The sequence below is a fragment of the Salmo salar genome, chromosome ssa14 (genome assembly GCF_905237065.1).
Source record: "Salmo salar chromosome ssa14, Ssal_v3.1, whole genome shotgun sequence".
Classification (NCBI taxonomy): Eukaryota; Metazoa; Chordata; class Actinopteri; order Salmoniformes; family Salmonidae; genus Salmo; species Salmo salar.
Genome location: NC_059455.1, coordinates 16,378,943 through 16,392,144, shown reverse-complemented (window position 1 = coordinate 16,392,144; position 13,202 = coordinate 16,378,943). Strand labels below are relative to the sequence as shown.

General features: G+C 47.9%; 1 protein-coding gene across 1 annotated transcript in view; it reads left to right on the top strand.

The window, feature by feature from the left end:
- The window catches only part of chd7 (chromodomain helicase DNA binding protein 7), an 80,386-nt gene that overhangs the window by 46,002 nt on the left and 21,182 nt on the right, over window positions 1-13,202 (top strand). The window contains 14 exon segments of the mRNA XM_045693998.1: window positions 278-521; window positions 1,443-1,619; window positions 1,936-2,178; window positions 2,354-2,540; window positions 2,734-2,944; window positions 3,197-3,392; window positions 3,745-3,912; window positions 4,127-4,306; window positions 4,631-4,741; window positions 6,598-6,806; window positions 8,330-8,529; window positions 9,149-9,311; window positions 11,934-12,023; window positions 12,705-12,808. Of these exon segments, the coding sequence (XP_045549954.1) occupies window positions 278-521; window positions 1,443-1,619; window positions 1,936-2,178; window positions 2,354-2,540; window positions 2,734-2,944; window positions 3,197-3,392; window positions 3,745-3,912; window positions 4,127-4,306; window positions 4,631-4,741; window positions 6,598-6,806; window positions 8,330-8,529; window positions 9,149-9,311; window positions 11,934-12,023; window positions 12,705-12,808 (2,483 nt within the window).

The window sequence follows — 13,202 nt, the reverse complement described above, 5'->3', positions numbered from 1 at the left end:
CGCTAATAGTGACTGAGAACTGGCTACCGCTAATAGTGACTGAGAACTGGCTACCGCTAATAGTGACTGAGAACTGGCTACCGCTAATAGTGACTGAGAACTGGCTACCGCTAATAGTGACTGAGAACTGGCTACCGCTAATAGTGACTGAGAACTGGCTACCGCTAATAGTGACTGAGAACTGGCTACCGCTAATAGTGACTGAGAACTGGCTACCGCTAATAGTGACTGAGAACTCGCTTTCATCATGTTAAAATTATGTTTCTCCCCCTCCCAGACGGAACTGCATCCTAGCAGATGAAATGGGCCTGGGAAAGACCATCCAGTCAATCACATTCCTCTATGAGATCTACCTGAAGGGGATCCACGGGCCCTTCCTGGTCATCGCCCCCCTCTCCACCATTCCAAACTGGGAGAGGGAGTTCCGCACCTGGACCGAACTCAACGTGATCGTCTACCATGGCAGCCAGGCCAGCCGCAAGACCATCCAGGCCTACGAAATGAACTACCGTGACGCGCAGGTACGTCTTGACCGTAACGTGGCCGTACTGTAACCATGACCTAACCACAGCACAACTATAAGACCATCCAGGCCTACGAGATGAACTCCTGCGGCGCATAAGTGTGACCATACCGTAATTTAACCTGACCGTAACATGACCATCAAGGCCAGACGCACAGGTAACATGACCTTAATGTAACGATAATCCCAAGCACACCATGACCTTATTCTATCATAACTTTAGCATTGCATAACAAACATGACCTCAAAAGACGCTTAGGCCTAAGTGAGACTATAGTACGGTACAGTAGGCTCTTCACCCTAATATAAGAATAATCCCACAGTAAGCACTTTTAGATAGACGGTCAGGTACTTAGCCTCATTATGCAGAGAGCCACACTGACCTTACCAGACCAAATAAAGACTACAGTGACTGAAATGTGACCGTAGCCTACTCCAATAACCATTTTAAATGTGTTAACCCAGCGGTTCCCAATCTTTTTTGATCCGGTGAACACCAAATCACTGTCGAAAGTTCTTGAGGACCACTATTCGCAGTGTTCTGGAATTTGTACAAAAGTATCTTGCCGGCCAAATTGAGTCAATTTTATCGGTAGATGTAACACATTAAAGGCCTATTATTGTTATTATAACAATTAGCATTGTGAAAAGTAAATGTAAAATTAATTATAATACCATTAATACTCCCAACTGTTATTTTTGGCAACAAAAAAAAAGACCAATTCATAATCAAATTTGCGGAACATCTGCAGTACCGCCACGGACCACCAGTTCCTGTAGGCCACCGATGCCTCGGCAGACCATGTCATCCTATAACCAGGGTCCTGAGTTTTCCCTGATTGAGTCGCGTGGTCAGGAAAATCTACTCTTCACCATAACACTCCTTTCTCTCCCTCGCTCTCTTCTCCCTCGTCCTCAGGGTCGTGTGATAAAGGGAGCGTACAAATTTCATGCCGTCATCACCACGTTTGAGATGATCCTGACGGACTGCCCGGAGCTGCGCAGCGTCCCGTGGCGCTGTGTGGTCATTGACGAGGCTCACCGCCTCAAAAACAGGAACTGCAAACTGCTCGAGGGACTCAAGATGATGGACATGGTGAGTTGAAACGGAGAGAAATGTCTAGTTGAGATGTATGATTTATTTGACAATTCAAAAAAAATGCACAATACAACCAAATGTGAATACAATGTGTGGTCATTTTTTTGAAGGACTACTTGCCTTTGGACCTGTTGGAAAATAAGCAACTTATTGATGAAATGCTAATATTTCATGGACATTAATGGGACAATATGTTTCTGCCTTCCTCCTCTCCTATCACAGGAGTAATAAAAAACATAGTTCCTTCCAGTAGGTCTTTAAATAAGTACAGTAATGACTAAATACTCCCCCCCCCCCCTTTCCCCCTGTGAAGGAGCACAAGGTGCTGCTGACCGGAACGCCCTTGCAGAACACTGTGGAGGAGCTCTTCAGTCTGCTCAACTTCCTTGAGCCTGAACGCTTCCCCTCAGAGAACACCTTCATGCAGGAGTTTGGAGACCTCAAGACTGAGGAGCAGGTCCAGAAGCTGCAGGCCATCCTGAAGCCCATGATGCTGCGTCGTCTCAAGGAGGATGTGGAGAAGAACCTGGCCCCCAAGGAGGAGACCATCATCGAGGTTTGTTTGACTGTGTTTCTCATGGTCAAATAGTGAGATTTCCCTGTGCTGGAATGGAATTATGTTAACGTCAATTCTTGCAACGTGCAAGCCATCTCACCTTCTCTGTTAGATTACTACTGCCGTATTATGAGGAGTCTTGCTGACTGATTTTGTTCCTATCCCCTGTTCTCAGGTGGAGCTGACCAACATCCAGAAGAAGTACTACCGGGCCATCCTGGAGAAGAACTTCTCCTTTCTGTCTAAAGGAGGACCGGGAGGAGGTGGTGGTGCATGGGGAGGCGGAGGGGCTCAGGTCCCCAACCTGCTCAACACCATGATGGAGCTGAGGAAGTGCTGCAACCACCCCTACCTCATCAACGGTACTGAACACACACTAACGCAGATCACACTCATTCTAAAATCGTTCGGCTTAGAATGTGTTTATTTTGGACCCTCTGGATGTTGATTTGGTGTCCCTGAGCCCCACCTGCTTGGCTTGGGTTGGTTTGTGAACTGACTGGATTTAGTCATGCTGCTTTGAATGATTCTGATGCGTGGCCTCTTATGTTCTAGGTGCAGAGGAGAAGATCCTGGAGGACTTCCGTGAGAACCACCACGCCGAGATGGCCCAGTTCCACCTGCAGGCCATGATCCAGGCGGCAGGCAAGCTGGTGCTGATCGACAAGCTGCTGCCCAAGCTGAAGGCCGGGGGACACAGGGTCCTCGTCTTCTCCCAGATGGTGCGCTGCCTGGACATCCTGGAGGACTACCTCATCCAGAAACGGTGAGACTGACCGTTTTAGATGTTCTCTTCAATCACTTAACCCAGGGGTCTGAAACTGGTGGCCCGTGTGCCAGATGCAGCCTGCTAGCTTATTTTTATATATATATATTCTTCTCAATGTTGGCTGTGTTTGTCTTTGAATAGTTGATGCATTTGAACATCATATTTCATGCTATACATATACGTACATACACACGTGGGTTGTTTTAGTAAGACTGTTGAATCTGACCATGACCGTCTCCATCCGACTAGGTACCCGTACGAGCGTATTGATGGCCGCGTGAGGGGTAACCTCCGGCAGGCTGCGATCGACCGCTTCTCTCGACCGGACTCTGACCGCTTTGTCTTCCTGCTGTGTACCCGGGCCGGAGGCCTGGGCATCAACCTGACTGCTGCAGACACCTGCATCATCTTTGACTCGGACTGGAACCCCCAGAATGACTTACAGGTATGAAGACTGGGCTGGACTTGGAAATAGTCTCTCTACTTAGTTTGATAGTTGAAGATGCAATTTTTTGGAATCTTTGAAAATACTGTGGTCACAACTCAAATAACTGCACAGGTCAATACAGTGCTGTTAAAATACAGTAGACAGACACTAGTCAAAATGCAGTACACAGGTTTGTAAATTAAACAAACAGGGCACAGACGAGTGAACATTCCAAAACAGGGCAGACAAGATGTTATCACACTGGTACACCGCTCCATGACTTCATTTTATCAGTTGATCTATGCTTTTTGGAATCTAAGAAGCATGTTTTTTTTCTCTCCATACCTCTTTCTCTTTTCCTCTCTCTCAGGCCCAAGCCAGATGCCACAGGATTGGCCAGAGCAAGGCAGTGAAGATCTACAGACTGATCACCAGGAACTCCTATGAGAGGGAGATGTTTGACAAGGCCAGCCTCAAGCTGGGCCTTGACAAAGCTGTGCTGCAATCCATGAGTGGCCGAGAGAACGCAGCCAATGGGGTACGACACACATATAGTTCTCACACAGTCAAATAGCAAGACCAGGCTTGAGGACATCTTGTTAGTCTCGCTAAGTAGAACAGTGAAGGTTGATCACCTGTCTTTTTGGAAAGGGGGTCTTCTCAACCGTACTTCATTGTCTTAATAAAGGTAAACTTCTGTTGATGTGCCGAGTTCCGTGATCCAAACCCTCAAATGTACTCGACTACCTCAGGTGCAGCAGCTGTCTAAGAAGGAAGTGGAGGACCTCCTCCGCAAAGGAGCTTACGGAGCTCTGATGGACGAGGAGGACGAGGGCTCGAAGTTTTGTGAGGAAGACATTGACCAGATCCTCCAGAGACGAACCCAGACCATCACCATTGAGTCCGAGGGCAAGGGGTCTACCTTCGCCAAGGTAGCTTAAATACTCTGTTTCCTATGTATTCTTAGCTCCCTCGTTCAATTCGCTAGTCATTACCATAGGAATTCAATTACTAGAACACATTTGCCCTTTCAAGTCTATGGGCCTGGGTGGACCGACGCCCCATTCTAGTAATTCTATTTCTATGGTCATTAACACTAGAGCCAGGCTCGTTCAGAACCAAGCTGTGCAGTGTCAGTGGGAGCTAACCCAGCAGCACTTCTTTGAGATCAAAAGTGTCATTTGATTAGAAGGTGGAGAAAATGCATTCAGGAGATTCGCCGCTGGGACCGTTTCTCCTTTTCCCTTTCTCCCCAGGCGAGCTTCGTGGCCGCTGGAAACAGGACGGACATTTCCCTGGAGGACCCGGACTTCTGGCAGAAGTGGGCCAAGAAGGCGGAGCTCGACATGGATGCCATCAATGGACGGGTGAGCCTCAGGATTTTGAATTGTGGGAAATGTAGTGTGACAGGGGTGACCTAGGGAGCAGAGACTTGGCTTGGTCAGTATCTCAGTCTCAAGGACTGTACAGTAACCGGCTACTTGAGGACAGTGAGGCTACCGATTTGCGATGACAGTTTGGCTTCTGTGGCTGACTTCTCAGTTGCAGTATTTACTATGGGAATGGGAGAAACCCAGCCCGGGGTGGTCACACCAGTGTTTCCCCTCCCTTTAGACAGCACATGCTAAAGTATCGGAGCTCAATAGTATTATCTCCCTCATACATACACTAATCTAAAGCGTTAATTAATATGGCTTATTACCCCCAGGCTAGCCATGCGTGGCGCCACAGTCATAACTGGGCTAAGTCAAGCTCATTTAAAACGGTGGCTGTGGGAATCTCTTTCTATTCCTTAATTACCCCGCATTCCCCTCTTCGGTGGACCCAGAGGCAGTAAGCAGCTTATGCTGCTGCCGGAGGGGAACAGAGACATCACTTAGTCAGTCTAGAGAGCAAGTCCTTTTCTCTCCTCGCCGCCTCTACCCCACACCGCTCTTGCTCTCTTCTCCTCCCTCTCCTCAAGGGCCCTAGAGTATAGCACTTAATCCAGCCGCATAAACAGACGTGTCATCTCCGCAAGTCACCCTGGATGAGTTTTTATATATATGTGTGTGTGTGTGTGTATACAATGCTTTCGGAAACTATTCAGACCCCTTGACTTTTTCCTAATGTTGTTACATTACAGCCTGGTTCTTGAATGGATTAAGTAAATAAAAATCCTCATCAATCTACACACAATACCCCATAATGACAAAGCGAAAACAGGTTTTTAGAAATTGTTGCAAATTTAAAAATGTCAAACATACCTTATTTACATAAGTATTCAGATGCGTTGCTATGAGACTCTAAATTGAGCTCAGGTGCATCCCATTTCCATTTATCATCCGTGAGATGATTGATTGGAGTCCACCTGTGGTAAATTCAATTAATTTTACATGATTTGTGAAGGCACACACCTGTCTATAAGGTCCCACAGTTGACAGGGCATGTCAGAGCAAAAACCAAGCCATGAGGTTGAAGGAATTGTCTGTAGAGCTCCGAGGCACAGATCTGCGGAAGGGAAACAAAAAAGATCCCCAAGACACAGTGGCCTCCATTATTCTGAAGAAGTTTGGAACCACCAAGACTCTTTCTGGAGCTGGCCCACCGACCAAACTGGGGAATCGGGGGAGATGGGCCTTGGTCAGGGAGGTGACCAAGAACCCGTTGGTCACTCTGACAGAGTTCCGCTGTGGAGATGGGAGAACCTTCCAGAAGGACAGCCATCTCTGCAGCACTCCACCAATCAGGCCTTTATGGTAGTGTGGCCAGACGGAAGCCACTCCTCAGTAAAAGGCACGACAGCCCGCTTGGAGTTTAGCTAACAAGTTCTCAGCATATGTGGAAACTCCTTCAAGACTGTTGGAAAAGCATTCCAGGGGAAGCTGGTTGAGAGAATGCCAAGAGTGTGCAAAGCTGTCAAAGCAAAGAGTGGCTACTTTGAAGAATCTCAAATATATTTTGATTTAACATTTTTGGGGGGTTAATACATGATTCCATGTGTGTTTCATAGTTTTAATGTCTTCTATTGTTATAGTAAAAATAAAGAAAAACCCTTGAATGAGTAGGTGTCCAAACTTTTGGCTTGTACTGTACCTAATATATCGATCTCTATCAGCAGGGAAACTGGTAATAAGGTCAATAATAACAACATGCTACCTGTTTCGAGCATTTTAACAGGGAGGGAAATGTGGTTGGGGGGTGTTGACATAGTTTAATACCATTAAATTAACAATTTTCTTAGAACACCCTGGTGATTGACACTCCGAGGGTACGGAAGCAGACACGCCACTACAGCTCAATGAAGGAGGACGAGTTGGCGGAGTTCTCTGAGCTGGAGAGCGACGGTGAGAACGAGAAGCCCTTGAACAAACCCAGGCGGCCACAGGACCGAGCCCAAGGGTACCCCCGCAGCGAGTGCTTCAGGGTGGAGAAGAACCTCCTGGTTTATGGGTGAGTGGACATCTGAAAGACTTAGAAACTTGTTAGGGAAGGGTTGACTGTTCTCAGGCCCCAAGTCCCTTTGGAAGGCTAACCCTACATACCCTTGATAGATCTGAAAGAATGTAATATTTTAATTTATTTTGCGATTCGGTAAAAGATTTTCACCGTAGTGGTCAATATCTACAGCTAGACACTACAGACCGTTAGGTGGATGTAAGAAATTAATCAAACACACCAGAGGGATATTACCACAGCCCTTGATTATCACTCATCCAATCCTTTCACATTTACGTCTTCTCGGTCAGGAAGTCCACCTGATTCCTGAGAGATGTCATAGGTGCACTGGAAGCCAGAGAAGATATCTCATCTTTCCTTTCCCTCCTTTGTAGGCTCAGGAGGTTGAGGATATGTGCTTGCCTAAACACCAATCGCAAGCGACTGGTCTGGTCATGCTGCGGTGGTCTGGGGGGAAATGACGCCCACGGAGCGCTAATGCTTGCACACTCCCATGTAGAGTAATTTAACACTTAGCCATCTGAGGCTCCCACACTCAAGGGGCCATTAAACATGCCTGTATACTTACACACACACACGAGCCCAGATCGATCTTGCGTGCACTCCTATAATGACCCAACACACAACCACACAGTGAACCAACCAACCAGCACCTACATCACACACAATGTCCCAGCACTTACGTATAAACACACACACACTCATTAGTCTCCGTGCCCGGCTGCCCTCCGCAGGGAGAGATCACGGCTGGCTGCATGCACTCACCACGTCTGACCAGCAGTGGGGTTTGTTTTTCACATGCGACCGAGTCAACTGTACTGTCTAGACCCCGGGGCTGTAGGGCAAATTAGAGCCATCACGTCTGAGAGGACTCATTTCAACTGACGCTACTGCCATTGACTCCCTCCATCGCCGTATCTCCCTCCATAGACCAGCCCCAGCCTCCCTCGACCCACAAACGCACTCCTATCGTCTGGGTGTCAGTGGGGTTATCTCACCGCCGCGTAGAAACGTTTTAGGGCGAGACGAGAGTCTTCGCTCGGTTGTCACAAGTAGAAATCTACTCTGGGTCACCCGCGGTAGTGAGATGTGCTGTCGGTTGCGTGTGCGGTCATGAGCGAACGGGGTCACAGAATCAGATCGCGGTGTGACATTGGACCCTGGTTGAAAGGCAGAGAGCCAGACAACACCGCCCCAGTCATACCCGCCCCTCAACCTTACTGTAGTAGTTTGGGTGGGTGGGGGGAGGAATATGGAAATATAAAACCTTCCAGCTTCAGACTGTAAATGTGAGTCATCGGGATAAATGATAATACTTGAGACACTGACTAAATAATTCTCATCTCTCTTTCTCCTCCCCCTCGCTTCATTCCTTCGTTCTTCTTTTCCTCTTTTCTTATTTCCTTTGTCTTGTTTTCTCCCCCCCTCTCCGTTATCATTTTCTATCCCTCCGTCTCTCCCATCCCTTTATCTTCCCCTCTCTGTGACGATCCCCCCCCCCGTTCCCTCCGTGCTAGGTGGGGTCGCTGGGGAGACATCCTGTCCCACGGGCGTTTCAAGCGGCCCCTGCGGGAGCAAGACGTGGAGACCATCTGCCGCGCCCTGCTGGCCTACTGCCTGCTGCACTACCGTGGCGACGAGAACATCAAGAGCTTCATCTGGGACCTCATCACGCCCACCGAGGACGGACAGAGCCGCACGCTCACCAACCACTCCGGTACGTATCCCTACGCACCCTTACTGCAGCATTACCGTAGCTTAACCAAAAACGTAACAAACACACCACCACCTTTCTCACAGTAGCAACCTCACCAACTGCTCTTTAAGACCTGCCCAATATCCCCCTTTAGGACTAGAGTGAATAAACATACGTTGAATTCCAATAGGACTTTTCACAGTACCACCACTAACGTCGCTCGCTCGCTCACTCAACCCCTCCCCGCCACAACAACTCCTGACATGACCTTGCTTTAACCTTATGCTCTGTCAGGTTTAGCGCTGGACTAGAACCGGCTCAAACTGGTTCAGTCTGACTTTACATGACTTATTTGACCTTGATCCTCATTGGTTTCCTGCCTAAGCAAACTGGGATCTGATTTGGTTACAAGAACCATGGAGTTAGCCCAATTCCTTGCTATTTCAATTATCAATTATAGTTTGCAGATGGCCATTTCAAATAAATAATTGTAATAATTGATCAAATCCTTGCTGGTACTAGACTTGTCCAAACCAGGTGTCTCTTATAAAGGGATCTCAATGAGACATAATGAATCTATTACTCTAAATTGTAATGTCTCTGACTGTTGTTGTTGTGATTCTCTCCCCCCCTCCTGCAGGTCTGTCTACTCCAGTACCACGGGGTCGTAAGGGGAAGAAGGGGAAACCAGCCCTGCCTGCCCCTCCCCAGCTCCCCAGGGCAGAGTGGCTGGCCAGCTGTAACCCTGACCTGCTCCTGCAGGAGGACAGCTACAAGAGACACCTCAAACACCACTGTAATAAGTAAGTCACCCCCAAATCCTAACCTCAACACTGTCGTTTTTTTAAACACCACAGGAACAAATTAGCCATTGATCAAGCTCAGTGTCGTTGTGCTCGAGTCCGGTCTCGAGACCCCATGTTTGTCGGATACATTTTAACTCTGTCGGACAGTGAGGACTCGCCATTTCTTCCCGAGACCAGTGGCGTAAGAAACTCAAACCGTAATTGTCAGTTTCCATTCAGTCAGCGCGTCAAACTGCTTCGCAGTATATACCCACCTTTCATTAAACAGTATCTTATCACCTATTGAAACCTGGGCCGCCTCCTTGACTCGTAACATTACTGTTCTTTACTTTCATTGAAAAATATCCTCAAACTTAGTTGCGCTCGTCAGAATTTCCTTCACTAGTAGGGGAAGAGTTAGGGGAATTATTTGCTCGTTGTGCGCTCACTATTAGTGATGGGGAGGGGGGGAATTGTAAGTCTTAATACCTATTATAGACGTGTTTGCTCAGTGGTGAAACGTGGCAACTTCCAACATGTACCGAACTCAAAAATCATACCATCACTTAATGCGCCCAACTGAATAAAACAGGACTGAGCCGAGCTTCTGGCCTACCACTCACACAGATAGCATCCACACGGATAATGCTACCCACAACCACACGGCTTAAACAACCTAGGGTAGCCTTACGCCGCCACGATCACACTTATCACTAAAAACAAGAACAGTGACACTTCAAAGGATGTGCGAGACAAGCTCGTGATGCCGGAAGGACGGCGACCCTAATACCAGGACGCACTATGTAGGAGAGTGCAGTTTATGTAAAACACACAGGGCCGATAGACAGCAGTCACACACAGCATGATGTTAAAGGACAAGCAGCACATTCACTCAGACATAATAAGCCAGTAGGTCCCAATCATAAGAATACAAAAACACAACCATTAAGCGTTTCCCAATCAAAATGTACAACTATTACGTCCCATTGCAAATGTCTTTTTTACAATCAGCACACAAAGTAACCAGTGAACTAAAGTTTAAATGCAACAACGTTTCACACTGAAGTTATTTCAACGGAATGGCTGCGAGCTGCAATAAAAAAAAAACTGTTCCACTCACCAACAAATGAGCCATAACATCCTCTTCGATAGCACCTGCAGCTGCTGCAAACTAGCCTACAACAAAAGCTAGCTAGATCGTGGGAAAACTACTGCTCGCTATTGCGCAGTGACCTGTTGGCCTTCGAAGGAAGTAGTTTCCGTAAATTTTGGTTAAACGGTCCAACCCATTAAAAATCCACATGTGATTGGTTGAATGTCCACTGTCACTCCAAAATGCTTCCCTAATACAGTTTAGCTAGCTAGATTTATCTCCCCAAAAACCACCAAAGAAAAATCCTTATTGGATCTTTTTTTCCTCTTCGGTGTTAATGCTTTCCTTTCCAACAAAAACTGGAGAGATTAAATCAGAACATTATTATTTGACATTCTCTGAAGGCCCTCATTGTTCCCTGCTGTGTTTGGGTTAGTAACAACTTGTAGAGTGGCTCTATTTTCCTTCAGCATGCATTTTTCATCATTCTCAATTTCTGAAGGCTCCTGAGTGGCGCAGCAGTCTAAGACACTGTATTTCAGTGCAAGAGGCCTCACTACAGTCCCTGGTTCGATTCCAGGCTGTATCACATCTGGCTGTGGTTGGGAGTTCCATAGGGCAGCGCACAATTGGCCCAGCGTCGTCCGGTTTGGCCGGGGTAGACCGTCATTGTAAATAAGAATTTGTTCTTAACTGACTTGCCTAGTTCTTCTGAAATATGAGCACAGAAATACTTGAAATGTAGATATATATTTTTTTTAGTCATGGTCTTGAATTGGACTCATATTTTGCTGGTTTTGACTCGGTCTTGCCCCCCTCCGGTCTTGGTCTTGACTTGGACTCGATTCGCTCCGGTCTTGAATCGGTCTCGAACACACTGGTCAACCCTAACCTCTGACCTTTAACCCCTAGCGGAAACACAACCCCTCCTCACACACCACCATGTTGTCATAGATAAGCAGGCCAACACACCGTTGATAGTTGGTGGTTTCTTTATAATTCCCAAAAATCGAACACACATTAGTCCCCGGTAATCCTATTTCACATGAGTTCCATAGCTCCACTCCAGCTAGCCCCACCACACACACACACACACACACACACTTTTCACACTCCTTTTGTTTACTTCTAGCCAGTGTCCTATTTACTTTCCCTCCTCCTTCCTTGGCCACAACTCTTCTTTCTACTCTGTTGTTGTCGGGGAGATTTTGTGGCGGCCAGGTTTTTTGGGCTGAGGCTGGCGCCGCGCCAGGCCAGGTGCCAGGCAGACCTGTTGGAAGCGGGTGAAAGGCGGCACACACAGGGGCGATTATGTGGTGCCATCTGTCAGGCGCAGGGGCTGGCGCGCGGCGTGGCTAATCAGCCCTGGCAGCGTGATGGATGGGCAACGGCCAGTGCCAAAGATCCGCCACCGCAGCTAGCCGCTCTCGCCAGCTACTGCTGCTGGCGCACGGGAGCCGAGTTTCACTTTTTCTTTACCCTCCCCCTCTCTTCCCTTTTCTTTCTTTCCTATTTCTGTCTCTCTCGCTCTCCTCCCCCCCACACAGAGTTCTCCTGAGGGTCCGTATGCTCTACTATCTGCGACAGGAAGTCATCGGTGACCAAGCCGACCGGATCCTAGAGGGAACAGACTCAAGGTTGGCATCCACTCCCTTCCGTCTCCTCCCTCCGTCCCTTTATCTCTCACTCCAACACTCCCAAGCCCCTGCCTGCTTTATCTTCACACTCCCTCTCTTCCCTCCCTCTCCCTTCGTTTCACCCCATCACCCAGATGTGCATGCATATATAATGCAGAAAACGTGCACGCCATGTCGATGGCGTCTGAGGCTCTTCGCTGAATAGCTACAATGCTGTTATTGTGTGTGTGCGCGCATATATGTGCCAGTTAGTGTGTGTGTGTGTTCACTCGTATGTGTGTGTGCCTGTGTATAAGTGCCAGCTTGCCTGTGTGTGTGTCTGTATTGGATTAGGCCAGGCAGGCTGCTAGTGGTGATAGCGTTGCAGGCATCAGGGCAGGCTGCTAGTGGTGATAAGGTTAGGCCTGTTCTGCCTAGGTCTCCTTAGTGATGCGGGCTGCTTTCTAAATGGCACCCTATTTCCTATATAATGCACTACTTTTGGCTCTGGTCAGGGCACGATGTAGGAAATGGGGTTCCATTTGGGCCACAGTGGAGATGTTCCAGCAGCGTGGCTAATGACCATATTTCCTCCCAGATGCCTGGAGATGGGGCCTAATACGGACACGCGCCGATTTTTCGACCCTGTTAATTCGTTTTCCCCTCTTTCTCTCTTCCTCTCTCCTTGTTCTGGGCCGACAGTGAAATGGATATCTGGATCCCTCAGCCTTTCCACGCCGAGGTCCCTGCTGATTGGTGGGACAGCGAGTCAGACAAATCGCTCCTCATCGGCGTCTTCAAACACGGTAAGCCCCACCCTTCCGGTACTCGCACGCCGCCCGAGTTCTGGCTGCTTCGGCTTGATTGGTGTTCCCATAGCGACCACGGAGCACAGCTGGCTCAGTGAGACGTCAGGAGATTGATTGATGGCTATGTCCAGCAGCCCGAGAAGATGGGCCGTGAAGGTGTGTGTGTGTGTGTCCTCACAGACTTGTTGCAGCTTCCATCTAGTCCCTGGTTATCCAGTGTTTTATCAACCACAGTTGGTTGATGCACTTTATCATGAGGTTTGTTTTCTTTTAGCTATGGGCTAGCTGGTTTAGATTTAACCACTTTTTTTTATTCTTACAGTGCAAAACAAGATAAGCCAGAATTGTAATGATTTTAAGTGTCAATTGTATTGATGGTGATAAATATTCA